Here is a 20,197-nt window from a genome sequence, read left to right as displayed (position 1 = left end):
GTTTTCTATGTGATGGCCCCTGAGCATGGTACTGAAGCTCCCTCCCAAACCCTGTCCCCCAAGCTGGTTTTAGAACTGGAGAAAATAAAGTTGCATTACTGCAGCTCTACGTTCCAAAAATGAAGCCTGCCTAAACTGCAGTCTGTGCCAGCCACACCATGGCGTGGCCTCGATGCTCTGGTGACCACACCAAGTATCAAACTGTGCCCTGTGGCAGCGTGGCCTTGGGATTCACCATTCCTTACAGAGCTCTCTTGAGGCTTTGGTACAGCACTGCATTGCACCCACAGATGTGCACTGAAACACTCCTTGCCTCTAATAAAAAAACATAATATTTTGAAGGGCTCAAAGACTGACACAGGGACATTTAGTCTTTCTCTTCCTTGTCATTCATATCTAGATTTTCAAAAATTATGCAGGACCACAAGCATATGATTTTTTATGTTCAATGAGCAGGGAATGAGAAGTTTGGGAAGTAATGTCAAGTTCAACTTTTCTATTCACCAGAGAAAAAGCTGTCAAGATACCTCATTAATACTAAAATACAGCGAATTGATAATGCCACTTACATGAGGCTGGATTTCTGTCATCTTCTCAGGATGCCAATCCTTCTGCCTGCTGCTCTGGTGATTAGAAGAATGAATGGCTTTCTGTAATGCCAAGAGATCCTGACCATCAGTGTTAGGCATCTGCAACAAAATATTAAATACTGATCTCCTAATATATTCTTAGGAATAGCTGTAAATAATCTCCCACAGTTAATTACAGAACACAAGTGAAGCCCATTACTGCAGCAGAGTTGCAATGACCTTTCAATAATTTTCCCCATAGTAAGAGCAAGTGGCTGTGGATATCATGCAGATTCGCTCTACCCTTAGCCCTTAAAGCATTCGCATGCTGTTAGTGTTATTCGCTGTAAGAGAGAGCAGTTAAACAAGGCCTTAAAATTAAAAAAAAAATAAAAATATTGTTGAGCCTCATCTTCATTTAAAAAGCATTCCATACTGCAGTTAAGACCATGGATCAGTTCTATAAATTTGTTCCCAAGTGAAGCAGACCAAATCTCTCTAAACTGATGTTTTGACTGATTTTGCCATCACAAAACAAAGAGCTTTTTCTTTTCCCATCTTTCTTCTCCTCCACAAATATCCCAAACTAAAGCAAAAATTAGGAAACAGCCCCAGGTGAAATTTTATGGCAGAAGGATAATCTAAAACTTAGATGCAGATTTTTATCTCATTTCAAGAATTCTAAGCAAAAAACCCGGTCAAAACCTAACCTATTTTTAATGCAAGCTGCCTTTTATCATGAAGAATCAAGACAAACAAAAACACAAGACACATGAGCTAAAATTTCTTTTTCAGATAATCCATTGTTAATATCTGATTGATTAAATTTGTATATAAATGGCAGTTTTTATAAAAATATGTATTTATGAGACAGCTATAAACCAAACCTCATTTTTTCCATGATTGAAACAGAATGAGACTGTGTATCTTACATTTTCAGTAAATCAAATACTATAAAAAAGTTTTTTAGGCACAGCCTATTTCAACAGAACTTCCAATTTTACTTAAATTTATTGAACTGGCCCAAGATACTTAACTGGCATGAAGAGGAAGTGACACCATGAAAATAAACCACATGCTGCTGTAGTCAGTAAAACAAATTTACTGGAGCATTTTACAGTGCTACTGTACTTAAAAATTAATACCATGGGTAGAGTGACTACAGGAAGCTTTTTCAAAGAAGAGCTATGCTTTAAATTATTCTTTGAATTAAAAAGAGGAAAGAGGGATTTCTTGATGCTTGGATTCTCCCCGTTGGTTGAGTCTGTCTGCAATATAAGATACAAAAACTAAATGCATAGTATTTAAATTCAAGAGATATGCCCTTACTATATTAATCCTTTTTTTTTTTTTTTTTTTTTTTTTTAATTCCAACAATACATGTTATAAAGCCTATAATTTTCTTTGGGAAAATACAACAGTGATTGAACAGAAAAGCCTATGGAACAAATTCAAGGAACTCAATGCATAGAAAGCATGTAAAAAAAGATCAGTACACCTCTTCTTATTTCCATGTTCATTAGGAATGCAAAGTGTGTTTCAAAGCCTTTTGGAGACAATTGGTAGGTCTTTTTGACTTTATTGAGCTTTGGATAAAATCCTGTAACTTTGGCAATCATTTGTACCTATGATAATGACCTAAAGCAGTGTGACATTTCTTATTTTTATATAAAGAAAATATCAAAGATACACTAACAATAATAGCAATTGGTTTCAGAATGAGCAGCCGATAATTACTCTAGAAAAAAATGAAAATATTCTATTTTTAAATTGCAGAAAGATTTAGGGCTCCAAGAAGAATTATTTCAGTTCTATCATAAATATTTCATTAACAACTTCATCTGTAACTGCAAGGACACTGGCTGTTTTATTTTAATTTCTCTAGCACAACCAAAGAGCACATCAATGGATGCACAAACAGCAAACACAACTATAAGGTATTAAAATTATGAATGGGACTATTTCTCCCCTGCTCAGGTGCAAACAAGAACAGGACACATATGCTGTGTCTTGCATTATCCTTCCTGTCATAAGAAAATGTTATAATGCAATAGAATTACTATATGACTAAACAGAATGATGGGTGCACTGTCAAAAGTAAGGGGTTTCAAACAGCTTTCTCAGCTTCTAAATTCCATCCAAGTTAATGAAAGAAAGTAAAAAATTAGCATAGCTTAGGTTTAGGAACTTTATGGTCAGAAGATCTTCCTGTTTCAAAGTCATTAAATTAAAAAGGAATGAAAGCATTGCTAAGAGAAATGCTCACCTGCAACAATTTTTTCCAAAGAGTAATTATTCAGACCAATAGCTTGGAATTTCTGCCAAAATCTGCAAAACTCAGGCTCCTCTGAAGATAGTGCCTACTGACACTGCACAACCCTCACGGATATGAAATTGTTTGAAGGCACAGGATAGAAAAAATTGTGACTCTAGAAATCCTCAAAAACTTTTACTACGTTACTAAAAGCCTTCACACAAGATGAAAAGGAGAATGGATAAGAACAGCTCTGCATAAACATCATCGCAAAGAATTCCCGTAACAGCCAGTAACAATTATTATCCCATGAGGTACTGCACCTGGAGAACTCTAGGGAGAATGATTCATGGGAACAACTCTGCAGCAGGAAGCGTCAGAAACTGGGATCAATTTTGGGCTATTAGATATTTTGAGAATGATGTTATTAAGAAGAGATGCCTTGAATCCAATTTCAGATATTTTTTGCGACTCCTATGACGATCACCAGCAAAATGAGACTTGCCAAAGAATATCAGAAGTAAATCGTAGCTATGATGTTCTTCCCAGCACTGTGACAGTCCTCAGGTTTAGTTTGCCATTTGCTACAGAAAGTCTGTGTTTGAGTAAATAACTGATATTTCATACTTTTAGGACACTATATTTTAACCCTCAGGAAAAAGCCCTGGGTAGTCACAAGCCGACTTATTATTATTAAATCATAGAAAACATTATTCGTGTAGTTGAAGAGCTAATATTAAAGAGCTGTTAACAGCTTTTAGTACTGAAGTCAAACTTGGTGCTGAACTGAAGGGAGTAATTTTTGTTTGTGCTGGAAGATCCTAAAGAACATCCCAATGTTTGTTAGGTTGACGTCTTCAACTAATAGATGAAGAATAACAAAGAACAGTGTCCGAACCAGACACTTGTATGTCATCAGAGGTACAGTCTGTCCCTAGATACTGTCCTGTTAATCAGCTCCAAGTAGAAAAGAAAAGAAGTCTCTGGTTGGATCAAAAAATCAAGTTGATCTCAGTGAGTTTCTAGTTTAGGATGTGAGAGTTGTATCACTACCTTATTTCACTAATTTATTCGTCTTCTGTGAGATACCAGCTCTAAGTAGCAAACATACTTTTCCCTTATGCAAAACCTCTCTCTCCCTCCCCGTTCCCCTCTACTCCTCTTTTTAAGAGTGAGAAGAAAAAGGAGTAAGGATTATGTATAAACCTCTCCTATCTTGCAATCAGTGATGGCTTTGGTAGCTACAGATCAAGGTACTTTCAATTTAGGTGTTTTGTAAAGTGCCAGATTTTGAGATGAACACAATTCAGTCTGTATTTTCTTCACACAGTTTAATCTGGAAGTAGTTGATACATCATCTATCAGCTGAGCAATTAGTGTTCCCTGCCACCATGTCTGAATGGCTGAAACCAGAGCAGACTATACCAGTGCAAATTTAACACCTTTTTTTTTTTTTTTTTTTTTTTTTACAATGCATCACTGGAACCGATGATATCAAATAATCCAAGAGCTATAACTGAGACATTTTGTTCAGTTGTGTGATACAAATGATTATATTTGAACTGTGTACAGGTATGAGGATGAACAAGTTCAGAAGGAGAGGTGGATGCCATTGCTTTAAATCGCACTCAGCAGGCAGGTGAGATGCTTTTTTGAGCTCTAGTTAATACAGATATGCATATGTTCCACACAGTTCAAAGAAACTTTTAAAACCCCCAAAAAACCTGGTATCCGATCCTCTCCCCCAATTCTCATCAGATCAGCCCTCCACCAACACTCAGTCACACCACCTCACTCCTTACTCCCCTTTGCCAGGAGTGACCATGGTTTACTCCATTCTGAGAATCTTCAAAACTATAACTGCATTTACACTTATAGAAACATCACAATTTTATGCAAATAAAATGTGAAATGTTTTACTGTTTCCAGAACTGTCATTTGAGAATGAGATTATGTTTAGGCTACTTCAGTTCTTAAGGAGACTATAAAACTTTGTGAAGGGTCAATATATCACTTTTCTCTGGTAAAAGAAAGGCCTTTCTCCCTCCCAAAAAGTATTTGAAAATGTAAAAATCTGTGAGACAACAAATACTGAATAACAAAAGCCACAATCCATTCCCTCAACCAAACATAAAACATTAAGAATGGTTAAGATACATCATCCTTATTCCAGTCATGGGATGCGGCAAGAAGATGGAGGCTGTTACCAAGACACTTGTATGAAAAATTCTGGAAAGAATTCTCATTTATAACAGTCTGATTTCCTCCATATGGGTGCCTGAAATTATTCAAGCTCTGAGGAGACCCAACAATGCATTTACTATTCTTAGATTGATATCACCAGATCCTGCAAAAGAATTTGGCACAATATCAGCTTAAAACTTGCATCAAAACTGGCTCTCAGAGGGTCTGAATGAAAACAAAGATGCACAGGACTAGTTAGTGAAGAAATATTTGAAAAGGCAGAAATATCAAGCCTGAACAGGAGAAGAGTCTGACTTTCATAAAGTGACGAGAGAAAACAATAGAAGAAATAGATACACACATGAGCATAAATACAAGTACTGTACTAATCTAGCAAATAAAAATGGTGTAATTCAAAACCAATTTGTAATTCAAATATAACTTCTTTTATTAGAAATGCTGCATACTTACAGTTTGAGATTTCTTCTTTTTCTTTTTTATTGCCCTGAAAAAACCTTGCTTTTCTTTCTCCTTGAGCTGTTCTGAGTTAAGGTTTTCAGGACTTTTCCTAAATATGAAATAAGGTATCGTAAGAGAGATTTTATTTTGGCATTTACTTTGTAAATTCTGTGTAATACTGAGATCTGATGCCAAAGAACGGAAATTACTGAATTAAGTAAAAAGATTCTTAATGTTTTAGCATTCATTGGTTCCAGGGTTACTATACAAATACCAGATAGGTTTATTAAATGGGATAGGAGGTACACAGTGTTAGGGTAAAATGATTAGTTTCAACCAATGAATAGTTATTTAGGGAAAAGGAAAGCATGCATGTCTTCTTCTAAGAAATTTATACTCAAACCAAAATATCACACACGAAGTCTTTTAGAAAAATGTGAGAACATACAAATGGCGATGAGGTTTAAAAGCACAGATTCGGTTTATCCACTCCTTGCTGGAGAACCAGGAGTTGCAAAGTTCGCCAGACAGAACCACTTTGCTGATGTGGTCCCAGATTTATCACTGGGGAAGCTGGGGAACTACTGTTGTCCATTTCAACTTAAAACCTTCAGTTATTTTGTTAAGCATAGGCGAGACAGTGCTGGCAATAGGAGGTGACCCAAAAATGGAACAGGTGACTTGCCTGAAGACTGAATTTCCGCCTTTTACATGTCTGAAGTAACTACAGCTGATAAACAACATGTTACTTTCAGAATACACAGTAAACCATGTCTGTAAAGTACCGATACAGGGTAAAAAGATGGTTTACAAAGAACATTGGTGAGACATAACTGAATGCCATTCTAGTGCCCTTTAAAATAGCTTGAAACTTGAAAATGGTACAGGAAAGTGTCACAGAAATAGTTTCAGAGATAGAAAGAATGGCCTACATTAAAAAAGTCAGAGGTTTCCATCTCCTTAGTGTGTTTAGAAACACAGCCAAACCAGCCCAAATATTTAGTTTCCTTGCCTGATGCACAAGTACTTATTTAAGAAGAAATTACAGAATACTAGAAAGATCTTCAGACTAAAGGGCAAAGATAGAACAAGAACAAGTAGGTGGATTATGAAGCCAGAGAAGTAATATTAGAAATAAGGCACTGATTTTCACAATAAGCATGATTAACTGCCAGAACAAACTCTTTAGTAAAGTGGATTTCCCATCTTTGACATTTCAAATTGGGACCTCATACTGGGAGATATTAGTCAGGTGTGCCTCTGGGCCTGGATCCCAGAGACCAGGTGACATTAAATAGCAACTAACGTATAGCAAATCATGCTGGGTAATTTAATAGTCCTTATTGACTCCTAAGTTGTATGAAAACAAAACAAAAAAAATTATATAATTGTTTTGATGGAAAGCCTAAAGGAAAGCCACAGTTTTAAGGGCTCTGGATGACGAACAGGAGCAGCTTTTCTGGGAGTAACTGTAATGTAGCAACACTCTCTACTATAGTTGTCGCTGGCTTCTAATTCTGGCTTTAAATGCTATGCTATCAGCTGGTGATTCAGCTGCTACTACATGCCAAGATGACTTTTTTTTCCCCAAGCAAATGTGAAACACATAATTGGGGTAGAAATCACTGAAGCCATCCTCCTTATCAATAAAATTCTCTTCACTCTGGTAGCTGGTTTGACCAGCTCCTCAATTTTTACACAAAACCATCTCAAAATGTTACCTGGTTCTAAATATAAATGCATGCAGTGTTTAAATGCTGGATAAAGTGCAACTGTTGATTAAGAGAATGATCTTAGTGGAAAGATTCATAGGCAGGAAGTATGGTGGAAATTTTCCTCATTTAGATTTTTTTTGGAACTTACATCTGGATCCAAGAAACACTTGCAGGTGCATGACAACATAGATTCAATGTGGACATTGCAACACTACAGGAAAAAATCTCTAGTTTAATATGATTATTGTAACACATATTTTAAATATACTGGATTGCCAGGGATTCCTGTTGCTGTCATGTCCCTGTATTTGGTACTACTGTGTAACAGATGTAAGGCACTCTTGTAGTAGTCACTTAGGAGCACTGAGAATAAAGACTACTGACAGCTTTACAGATTCACTGAACTCATGAGACCGACTTAACACAGACAAAATATCTACTGAATTATTTACTCAATGATTTTTACTTGATTCGTTAGAAAAGTTGGAGGAAAGCATGCACTCCAAGCATCCTTCTTGTACTCAGAATGTCACATAAATGGGGCTAAGAACCTTCTGAGCCTTTCCCTAAAGGAGTTACTGTGCATCCACATCTACAAAGATATCCCAAACCGTTGCCCCAGTGCAAATTACCAACCCAATGACGGTGTTGTCCGCAGAGGAACCAGAGTCAGGAGGTTACTCTACACTGTCCTTTAAAATTTTTCAATGTCTTGCTATGGCTTTTCTGTTCCAAAGTCTATTCCAAAATGGAGATGCTATCTTAAAAGGTGAAGTTAATCTTCAGAGTGCAGCTTGGAACATTTTTTGCCATACTTGTAGATAGAGATTCACTCAAGTGTGATTCTTTTCTCTGGCCCAATGAACCTGGATGAGAAAACTGCTCTCAACAGCAGTTGAGCAGAAAGGAGAGAAATGAAATTCTGCACCATCATTTCCTCTTTATGGCTAGAGTGACCAGAGTAGGAAAATAAGGGGCTGAGAACTCTGCTCCTTTTCAATTGCTGCTTACCCAAAAGTCAGTGGCTTTATACTGACTGGTTTATGTCATTAACTTCTATGACTCATATTGCAGTACAGTTGTCAGAAAAAGCATTGACCTTGAAAAGCAACTGCTTCAAAACACATGCTCATTATGTGAAGAGAGTGAACATATATAGCATTATAGCAGGAAGCTTCAACACCAGGATTCTGTACTGAGTAAAAATAGAGCAGAACATTTTGATCGATGATGAAACACTGGTATATTTTAGACATCCCCAAAGATGATTTTTAGATAGTGGACAATATAGGGAAAAAATAGGATTATCAGAAAAAAATCTGTATGGTATGGTTGAGTCAGTCAACAGTAAACTCTTACAACATACTGCAAGTATCTTGGCATTTTGCATAAAGCTTCAGCTCTTGAAAGCAAACAGTTACACCAGAATCTGTGCTGTTCTACTCGCAAGTAGAGAGTAGCCCTAGATAAGAGAGACCCCACTCAGAGAGCTAATTCACAAGAAGAAACCAAAGGCAAAATGTCCTGTGCTTTGTTATTTTATCTTTGTGTACCTTTTGCATGCTTAGGACACATAATGTACAACACATTGGTTATTCTGGTCTGAGACACATGGAAAAAGCCTGGGTATAAACCAAAATTCTGTGATTATCACTCCTATTTATTGCCCCTGGCAGGAAAGGTATCCAGCTTCATGCAGGTACAATGAGGTGTAGCAGCGAACATGCACGTGGCAAGCAAGCTGATGCTTGAGAATAAATAGGAAGCATGTTGCATTCATGCTGCCATTGAGAGAGGTGTGTTGCAGACAGCTCTTTTTGGGAGGCAATTCATCATGCTTATTTTAGCTATTTTTCAGCAACTCTGATCTCAGGCAGCCTGGCTTGGAAACGCTCTAACTGCCAGCGTAGTGCCCCCTTTACTGAACCAATCATAATTACATGAGTAAGGTTTTTGTCTGATGGAGGAGTTACTGAAATACCTGAATTTTTCTTTGGAAGATAAATGAACAAACACTAATTCTCCACGTTGGCTTTTAGTTTTGCTTTAAGTAAGACCTTTAAGGGGCAGTTACAGAGTTACCATTTAGCGAGGGGAAGATAATGTCAGAAACTAATGAAGTAATCCAAATACATAGTTTAAGGTAAGAATGTCAATTCCAAAAGCTGAAGTCCACAGTAAAACTTCTTGATCTAAAAGTCTTGCACTGAAAGCTTAAAAATCAAAGATCAAATCTGAACTTTGTTTGGAGCTATAATTTTTTATTTTTCGTGTGGAAAAGGAGGATTTACTAACTGGAATAAACCCCAGATCTACTATCTCATATACAGAATACCATTCAGAATTTGCAATTTCCTGATATTTTTACAAATTCCATAAAAGAACTGGAAAGTATTTACAATGCAGCAACAGTCATACTGCAGCCACAGCTGAACACTATTTAAACTAACTTGCTCAGATAATGGTAATCTTATAGTTTCAGGAAGAGTAAGTGTGACTACATTGTTACACTGATACTGAGACAGTGATTTAACAGTCAGTCATGTCCTGTTTACAAAATACTATGTTGTTTTGGAGTTTTGAAACTTAAAAGTGGGTAGAGTTTTAAGCCTTTGACTCTCCTAAGAGCAAGATGTTCTTTCTTTTTTTTTCTCTTTTCTTGAATGACAAGAGAGTTTGTGTGTGTTTATATATATTACATAGATATAAAAATAGTAATATTATATATATATTTCCTATTTTTATTATTTTGCAGGTAGGTATGACAAGCTGCTTGTCGTAGAATGACTACATTTGTACGGACGTGAAAGATCTAAACAAAAAAACTTTCCAGAAGCCCCCAAATATCTTGTAAGCAATCAATGCAAACACTTCCAATATGATGTGAGATAGAGTACTCCAAGCTGGAATTTATTCTAAAGAGATATTTGGAACTATGACAATGGTAAATACAATTCAGGGCAATGTTCTGGCATGCTGGCAGAACACAATTAAGTGTCTTGCCTGTACCTGCTGAGTTTCCTCAGCTCAGGACAAAGCTCGTACAAGTGAAAGAGAATACAACATGTACTCTTGTATCAAAAAGAAAAAATTGAGCAAGTTCAAGGTCCTTTACAGGAAATTAAACTCTGGCAAAGAAAATATTTTCTAGAAGGATGAAAAATTTGCCTTTTTTCAATTCAAGTTGTCTAAAGTTCAGAAATGATCTAGTAATTTAAGAGTAAAATCTGATGACAAAAGTCGAGTTTATAACATCTTTATTTTAAAAGGCAGGACAGTGGGGACAGAGCGAAGAAATGCACACAAAGACAAGGGAACATCTGTGACAATTCAGTCTAGCAAACATTCACAGAATCTTTGACAGAAGAAAGGCAACATAGAGCAATACTATGAGAGAAGCAATATTTTACAGTAGTGGCAAGTCCAGGTGGAATACATGTCACTCATAATTCGACATGAATTGTCATGTACCAGTTTTGTATGTCAGTCAAACATCAAATATTTACTTCATCATAAAAACTGATGTAAGCAGAATCACATTCCATTAGAGCTTTAAACATTTTCATTAGCATTTACACAACTTCTATACAGAAAATTAAGTAGAGGAACAAAGACTCTACACCACTCAGGAATCTGATTAAGCTGCATTTATGGCACAGAACAATTTTGCAACAAGATTAGACCATTGCCAGGACAACTTGAACAGAGTTAACATGTAGAGCTGGGCAGGAAACATCTTGGGAAAATAGGGAGTAGGAAAAGCAAAGAGAAAGAGAAGCATATGCCAAAATAGCAGTAACTTGGTGTTGCAGGTACTGCTATTCCTCCCATTTCATACAAAGAAATGTTTATCCTTCTATGGGTTCTTTTCTCAAAGGAGCTGTTCCAGTTTGTGAAAATATCTGAGTACATTAATTGGATCAAGGACTTAAATCTAACTGTCTCAAGGTTAATGAAAAGCCTTATTCACTAGGCCATATTCAGTACCTCTCTAGTCCTTTCACTATTTTAACAAAGTGAAACAGCTTCAAGAGAATATATTGAGGGAACCAAACAATGTGCTCCAGAATAACCTCTAACTTCTGGTTCAGGGCATTCACTTGTTAGATCTAAGATCTTGGTTCAAGCCTCTAGTTTAAATAAAGAAGAACAAAGGCCCTGCACTCAAGTTCCCCACGTTCAAAAAAACCAAAATGCTGACTCCAGAATATTTGTTATTTTGAGAGTATCTCTGGGTTTGACTGGCAATTCCATCCTGGAGTTGAAGAATCTTCACAATAAAAGTAAGTGGATGTTCCTTTGAAAAGTTTTGGGTTTGATAATTTTTCACCGTAAATGAAAAAAACAAAACACCCTTCATAAAAGAAATTCCCAACCAGCTCTAATAACATATGCTATTATTTCAGTTCAGAGTTAAAATAACATTACATGTTTCTTTGCAGTCAAGGCAATATATTGCTGAATGATATATAAAGCAAAACAAGATTCCAGTTGTCTTATGTTATATGCAAGATAGAAAGATTCAGATACGAAGGACAACAAAATATGTAAAAGGGTTCAACAGCAGGAATAAATACCTTCTTTAGCCACATAAGTCACAATATAAGTACCACCTTTTTACATAAATGATCGGTTTCCTCAGCTAACTTCCACAAAATGGATGTAGGTGGAGCTACTGAAGGACAGGAAGCAGACTCTAGTGAATCAGAGCAGGTGACAAAGGTTCTGGAGTAAACATCTATTACTGACACAGGTATATAACCTCAACACAAGCTGAAATACCAACCAGCCACCATCCCCCAACCCCCCACCCCCTTTCTTTTTTTTAAACACGTAATCCACAGGTTGTTTGTGTGAAAACACGTTAAGTCAACAAATCACTGAAACAATTCTTTGATAGCATGACTTTATCGCACTTTCAGAGAGAAGTGTTTCAGAGAGTGGGATGAAGCATAGTCGAACCATGTAAATGTACACAGTCCATTCCTCCCACCAATCCTTTGAAGCTCCATTTGCTTTTTTTTATTCAGTTGTGCTTTATTGCAAATAAACGAAGTAGAAGACTAAGAGTATTTTAGAGCCAAACAGCTCTCAGAGAAACAAAATTAAGGTATTTCCCTTTAAGTCCTGCAAAGCTATGCATATGCAGTCATTTTATTAGCATAATTATAGTTAAGTGTTTTATGTTATATAATGGAGCCATGTGATGCTTTTAATCCTTTAAAATCAATATACACCATTAAGATGTTGCTTAGCCCATTTTCCCCATAGAATGTATTCATTTCCTTCTGTGGTGCGTAAACAAAAAGGGCAGTGGTCCCCATTGTAGGGTGAAAATATTCATTAATACAGTCCTATCGTATATATGGAAACATGCACTTTGATATTTTTTTCCATTTGTATGACAATTCATGCTTCTGGAACCCACAGATTTCTATTCATACCATATGCACACAAGCACTTTAAACTATCTATAACTGAAGATTAATAGTGTGGAAAAAAATGGGAAAGACAAAAGTATATTAACTTTAATGCGCTCATGTTATGGTGTAATGAAGTATTTCTTGCTGCTCAAAAGGGGACAGAAAAAATGCCATGCTATGCCAGTACAGCTGGAGGAAGCAACTCAGCACACAGACAACTGCCAATCTTAAAGAAAAGCGGGTTTGTTTTTTTTTCATTCTGTTAAAAACCCCTTTTTCCCCCTTCCATTCTCCACACATCTGTGTAAATAACAACTCACCAGGTATCAAAGGTCGTTTGTCTCTTTGAGTGGTTTGCCACTGTGCTGCTGTCTGCTGGTAACACAGAGGCTCTGTTTGACACGTTGTTTTCTATGTACGTACTCTCTGGACGCGGAGATGGGACTGAACGGAGAAACAGCAAACAATGTACACTGAGCTCTGCCAAAAACCCCAGCTCTCAGCTCTCTGATTCCTCTCTCCCTCTTACAGAAACAAGAACATGAGGACACAGTAGCACTTTAGGTACAATTGAAAAAAAGCTGTCATTCTGTGATAGTTTCAAGGTAATAATAGTTGTAAAATGAGACCATCCTGAAAAAAATTACTTTGGATTTTAAGGTAACTAAGAATAAGAGATAGTGGACTAAAAATTAAAGTATCAAAATCAGATATTGTTATCAGATATGTATTTTTCAAACAGACATACTGTGGTTTTCAAAATACACTGTACATACCCAGCACATACGTTTATTAGAATTATGAGTACCACCAGAAACGCCTGCACTGGATTAAAAATTGATCAGACACTAGTTGCAGCATTAATGCAGCATCACATTACACTATCTATCAAAACTGAATCTGTAAGTTTTTGTTCAAGCTGTAGTACAAAAGTACATACTAATAACCTTTGTATTTAATCACTACTTAAGAATTACATAAATATGAATTTACTTTTTTCACAGTTACTTGTATAAATTATTATCAATGGTTTTGCATGTAATATCATCAAACTATTTTTAAATATAGTACCATTTTCCCAAAGCAATAATTAAGTTTGTCTAAAATATATATATATATATATATATATATATATATATAAAAAGAGGAAAAAGCCTCTAGTTTATGAATGAATGGCCAGTCTCTTCGCGAACGAAGAACCGGGGAAGGTCTTTACACCTTCCAGCCTGCGCATTGGATTTTTTAGGTGAGACACAGTGTGCGCGGAACTGAGCCCACCCTTTAATCCTGAGGTGCATCTGCCGGGGCCAAGCACTCTTGGACGGTGGCAGTGAGGTCCTCAGGACGTAGATGGATTGCCTTACAGGGCTAACGAGCTCCATCTGCCCAGGGAGTGTCCTAACCGGGAATCGAACCCAGATCTCAGCGTTGACAACGCTGTGGTTTAGCCACTTGACCACCAGAAAAAGCCTCTAGTTTATAAAAAGGAACTGAATAAACCCCAGACCGAGAGTTTCCTTAGCACATGACTTATAGAAAGCCATTCTTCTGAAGCAGGAGGGGTTAATCCAACACCTGCCCCTTTTTCTGGGCATCACTTCTTTGGAACTTTTTGTTTCACTATGTATAAAAAAGAAGGATAATCCATGTCCAATTTTAGGAGCATTATAAGGATTAATAAAAACAATTCAGGACTGAGGATTCCTAAAGATTCTCCGATACATGGGTGACAAAATCTTACACTCAAAAGCATCACTCAAAACAGTATCAGCTTTAATATCGCTCACAGGTTTTAATATTGCAATGGGACCCTTGGCAAGGATTGTCACAGATTTTAACATGTCTAAATCAGGTAATCAGCCAACTGGTCAACCTGAGGAGAATCAGAAGGAGATTTGTGACTCTACTTAAGGTTATTAGGTGAGTCATAATTGAATTTCAGCTGATTAGGGCTTCTTTAGGTTCAGGGAGTCCCACAAGTCTCCTAACACTTGCAGGACAGTAATTAGCTTCTTATCATATTTTTCAAAACAATTACCCAGGTTTAGCCATGAGGCAGCTGCTCAGAAATTGCCATCTTTTGTGTGCCACAATAGAACAGTATCTGTTTCTGTGAGTGTGTATACAGACACATGCACACATGTATGTATGTAAATATATATATGTTCATACACAACCCCCTTTTGTTATTTATTCTGAACAGGAATTATGTAAATGTGCTTTTGCTTGTAGTTGTTCATGTTAATCCTCTGTATCCCTTTCTACTACCTGATTCATATTCGATCCTAAAATTCTTGATTAAATTTGAAAGATCCACGATAAAATTACCTCTGTAAAAGCTGCCAACTCTTCTCGGAACAGGGTCATTATACAGAATTCTATTTTCCTTAGTAGATGCTCCATCTTCTGTGTGTGGATCATGATATGCTCCACCCTAAATAAAAGAACAACAAACTATTTAAAATTAAAGACTATAAACTGATTTGCAGTTTTTAACCACCATACATAAGCAACAGAACTCCATAGTTGACCACAAAATTTTTGTTTCATGTTATTAATAACTGCCAGTATCAAATCACAGACTATGTAATCAATAATTAGTTGGTTTTCCTGCTTGCTTGCTTTTTTCCAAAATTACAAAAATGGCATTAACAGAATTTTGCCTCTAAGTTGCAATTTTAAAACCTTGAGCCTGATTCAAAACCTCAGATTTTCACTGTGAATGCAATGCAGCTGTAATGCCTCTGGAAGAATCTTTCAAGGGAGGCCTTATTAAATTAATTTCTGATGTCACTCTGTTACTGGCAAATTTAAAAAGCAAACAGGAAACGCACATAGTTTGTGATAACTGCAATACCAAAGCACTATCATCCCTTATCAGCCATGAAACAGCAGTACCTAGAGGTACCAACAGTCACAAAATCTACTGTATGCAAAATACCAGGAAGTCTCTGAACTAAGAACTCCATAGGTGAATAGTTTAGTCAGACAGGAGAGCAAAAAGAATATAATTACTTTTAATTAATTCTATTTTTCTGAATACAGTACTTCCTGGGAGTACTCTAAACAAAAGCTTAAGTGCATCCTTAGAAACACCCATATGCACATATTTTGCCACCAAATATGGCTTAACCCCTCTCTTAAATGAATCAGGTGCTGCAATTTTTCCTGCAGTATGGACCGACCAGATAAAATTCAACGCCATCTACAAGGTCCCACAGGAAACTACTAAAACCCCCACATGAATCGAAATCTAGAATGTCCAAGAAGGACAAAGATTAAAAATCAAAACCATAAAAAACCCCAACTAGAATGAAGAACTGGGATTTCAATTCACTGCATGAGTGATTTGCAAAATCTGCTTTGCCTTTTGCTGATGATGATCTGGTCTCACTGTCACAGATATAACAAACCTTGAATCTGTGCCAAGACCAGAACCGAAGCTAAAACAATGATTTAAATCACAGTTGGATTCTAAAATTTACCAGAGGCTGAAGCATTTGATTAAATTACTACTTGTATTAGACACCTCTTCTTTGTCAGCAGTTAAATTTCAAATATGAGACACTAATAGCAAGTTGTACTTGATTTTCTTCTTAAATCCTTTTTGTGCACATTTAATTTAAAAGTAAAAAGAACTCTTAAAGCAAAAGTGTTGAACTGAGACTGCAAGTTTTTTGTTGTTTCCTTTTTTAAAAATAAGATTTAAAGCCTGACAAACAAAGAATGTTTTTCTTTAAAAAGGCTTGGTAGAGCTAAAGAGAAAATCAGTGACAAACTAGAAACATGGAAGTGAGAAAAAGGAAAACAATAAGCAACCTTTGAGAACACTTGTGTTATTAATGATTTTTTTTAATCACTAATCCTGAGAGGCATGAAATTTTCTGATTTCTAATGCAGAATACAGAAGAGGAGTGGGGAAAAGTGAAGATATGAAGGAGGTAAAGAATAACTTCTTTGTGAAATAACTTCTTTCTTTGTGAAAATGCCTTTAAGAGGCATAAGAAGATTGTCAATTCTGATTTGTTACTGAAAGTAGTATAAACAAACAAAAAACAGCTTTGTGAATTTACAGAGTTGGCATCCATTTCAGAAGAGTCATTTTCCTTTCACATTTCTAATGGTTGAAATACAGATTTAAAAACATTAACTAAAGGCTTAAGTTTAAAAAATATTGACCATAAGAGATAAAGGCAAGTTCTTCACAAATGAATTGGCTTTCCAAAGCAAATGAAAATCAACAAAACCTTAAGCATTAAGATACACATAAATTTTTCTAAATAAAATAAAAATTTGTCAGCAAATTTTCAAAAGACAAAGAATGATCTGATCATTCATTCAAAAAAAATCAGCCTCTAAATAACAAGAAGTAAAATCAAAATTACTTCAAATTACTAACTGCTGCACAATGCAGAAAAAGATTCTAATGCACTGAGGAATACAAGGTAGCATGAGCTTTTACTATCAAAAGCTGAAATGTTGATATTATTGCCCTTTGACAGTAATATCTTGAATAAGTAACATTTAACTTGACTGAAATGAGAAAGACATAAAGAAAAAAATTGTTTTGAAATAGAGCTGCTGTAATTCCTTTTAGGTAGCCTTTTTTTTTTTTTTTTTAAATTATTAATCCATTGCATTTCTCCTACTTTGATATTTTCTGATGTGTAAATACACATAATCCTGAATGGAGGAGATGTGGTACTATGACAAAATATATTAGGTATTTTTTTCTCTACTGGACTGAAGAGGCAACCACTACCTGAAAACTCTTTTCTATGATACTTGTAGACCACTATTAAGCAAGGTATACATAGACATTTGTTAGATGAACTAAGTAGACAGAGTATTTCAGTTCCTTAGAGTAAACCATAACTTTTGGACCTTACATAATCTGAACTAAATGTTCTCTCCATTGTCCTCACTTTATCACAGAGAAACAACCACTCTTTTTTGTACTTGTCTCTGAACCATTTTGTTACTATAGGAGTTTAAAGATTTGAGGACAAATGCAGTCATCTTTTTACAGCTGATCCATAACACATCAGATAATTCAGAAGTGTTGTGTAGGGAACGTAAATCAACACCAGAACTAGCCCTTCATCTAGTCCCTCATTAACACTCACAGAAAAACACAATCAGGTATTTAGTGGCAGTAACCACTGTAAGGAGTCAATCATCAATGGCCTCTACAACAGAAAAATCTCTAGACTAGCCCAGCTATTTATCATACTAATCTAAAGAAATATTGTGAGCTTTGGTATTACTTCAGTAAATTATGGCATTTCATCAGTAATGTCCTGCATAAGTGAATGAAGCACTCATTTAAAAAATAAACATTAGCATTCATAACAGAAATATGGACAAGAAAAGCTAAATAAAAACACAAATGAGAAAGTTAATTAAGCAAAATGATTCGATAAAAATTACATCAGACAATGTAAGCAAAGTCTAAGAAGTACTAATGAAATTTTAACTTCAGAGGCAATTTTTTTCTGTTCTCAAATTTTGGTACTTTACGATGATGGTATTCATAGTCCATTTTTTAAAAGAACCTTGAAATATTCTTCTGAAAAAACTCCAACATTCCTTGCCTTACAACAAGACAAATAAATAAATAACTGCAAACAAACAAACAAACAAACAGAAGACTGAAAATAGGACATTCTCGACACATGAAGTAAAAAGAGAAAGATAAGCTTTTCTAAAAGAAGCAATATTTTGGACTAACCCTATTAGTATCTTCCGTACAGTCTTCTCTTGATGAGCCAACAGATCTTGTGAGTGACTTATGCTGCACCTGTGGAGATAACAGTTGCAGGCTGTTTGCTCTGGCTGCCATCCCTTGCCCTACGCTTAAGCCACCCTCTGAGCCCTTTGACCTCACTCTGTCCCGGCTCACATACATAGAGTGTCTATGAGGGCGCTGCTGTGAAGAAAAAGGACTGGTATAACCTAGACCATAGGAAAAAGATTCGTGAGGAGCAGATAGAGAGTGGGAATGGCTTCCATCCATGTGATCTGGCAGTTTTAACTCCTCCATTGTTTTGGAGTGCCTTGTTGATGGTCTTCGGGTGTCCAGGGTGCCCTCACTGCGGTTATTCCTTCCAGACGGACTGAGCAAAGTTCTGTTATCACCGTGTCGGGGAGCAGTCGGACTGGTAGGAGAGTTCAAGTCCATACAGCTGGATGGAAAATACCTACTGGTGTTTGGTTCTGCAGCTTGGGCCCTGGCCTCAGAAAGGTTGCCCACGGATTTCGAGTCTGTCAGAACTCCATGGCTCTTTGACTTTGTCCGGTAGGAAGGACTCTTAGAAGACTGTGGGATGGTATCGATGTAGCTGTGGCGGCTGTGCTTGTCGCCGGGCTGCAGCGTCCCCGTTTTGCTTTGAGAGGTTTCCATAAATGAGTGCCGGTTCTGCTGAGATCTGGTGTTGGACTTGAGGTACTTTGTACCCGAACTGTCAGAACTTTTGGTGTCCACATTAAAATCAAATTCTGTTTTTCCCTTTGTGTCCTTTGGGCTGAGAAGGTGTGGCATGTTATTATTGGCTATATCCTTGTTGCCAGATCCAGGTGTGTTGCTTGGTTTTTTTGCATGCATTGGACTATGTGCAGGTCCAGGAAGGTTTCCATTTAAAAAGCTTTCATTTGCTGGAAGACCCTCTTCTCTTGGCCCGCCAGCCCCTAGTGTCTGCATATCCTTGCTGTTTGATCTGTGGTGTGACTGCAAAGCAGAACTTTTGCTGGCTTGATTTCTATATTAAAATGCATAAAGAAGCATTAATATACCAGATTACATATTCATGTATTAATAACTTCAAAAAAGTACACTCATTTCAGTTGCCATTTAAACCCACCAAATTTAACTGCAGTAAGATCAAATACTGACAACTGAGGTATCAGAAGCTCCACTAAAATCTGCAAGTGTTAGTATATTGTTGTTTCTGGTTATATTCTGATGGACAAACTCAGTTTTGGTTAATGGATTTTGCTGACGAAAAAAAGGAAGACATCAGATCTAATCACAGAAATTCCAACATATATTTACACATTTATGCGTGTATGTAAATACCAAATGTGCACATCACTAGGGTAAGCACTACCTTATTAAAATTAGCTGTATATCCATCTAAAAAGAATCTTAAGTACACCTGGTATATGAAAGGAAGGTAGAACAATAATGTATGTCATCACTATCAAAAACTCCTGATACAATCCAGGCTCCAGGCTACCTAATGTATTCCTGATCTGGAGGGGAGAGGTTATTCTGCTGGTAAAGACATAGAGATGGAGTGAGCCTGAGCTCACTGCAGCAGAGCAAGCTCTGTAGCACCAAACCCAAAACCTACCTAAGGAACCCCAATTTTTGTGGAATTTGGCACTATCCCAGTTCTTGGCTAACACTAACACTAACTCAACTCCAAAGCTGCACCTGAAATGCTCTGGAACCAAACTGACTTGGTGCAGAGCTACTTTGTGATGTCCTTAACCTCTGTTTTCCAGCTCTTTTGGTTTTGGGATTGCTGGACTGAGATATGAGTTGATTCTGCAAATGCTCAGCCTGAATTAATTTGAGCAGGATTTATTATC

General features: G+C 36.6%; 1 protein-coding gene across 2 annotated transcripts in view; it reads right to left on the bottom strand.

Moving 5' to 3' along the window:
* The window catches only part of CDKL5 (cyclin dependent kinase like 5), a 129,150-nt gene that overhangs the window by 8,283 nt on the left and 100,670 nt on the right, over positions 1-20,197 (bottom strand). The window contains exons 12-17 of one of the 2 annotated variants that reach the window (XM_027903597.1): positions 18,336-19,362; positions 14,933-15,038; positions 12,925-13,048; positions 5,479-5,575; positions 1,715-1,837; positions 570-689 (exon numbers count right to left, since the gene is read on the bottom strand). In XM_027903597.1, coding sequence (XP_027759398.1) covers positions 570-689; positions 1,715-1,837; positions 5,479-5,575; positions 12,925-13,048; positions 14,933-15,038; positions 18,336-19,362 — 1,597 coding nt within the window. The remainder of the gene's footprint in view (positions 1-569; positions 690-1,714; positions 1,838-5,478; positions 5,576-12,924; positions 13,049-14,932; positions 15,039-18,335; positions 19,363-20,197) is intronic. The other variant, XM_027903598.1, reaches the window with a different exon arrangement.

The sequence above is a fragment of the Empidonax traillii genome, unplaced genomic scaffold (assembly GCF_003031625.1).
Source record: "Empidonax traillii isolate 1590-97213 ecotype Southwest subspecies unplaced genomic scaffold, ASM303162v1 scaffold985:size400688, whole genome shotgun sequence".
In the NCBI taxonomy this organism is placed as follows: domain Eukaryota; kingdom Metazoa; phylum Chordata; class Aves; order Passeriformes; family Tyrannidae; genus Empidonax; species Empidonax traillii.
Note: the sequence above shows the minus strand (reverse complement) of the source record. Positions and strands in the feature narration are given on the sequence as shown.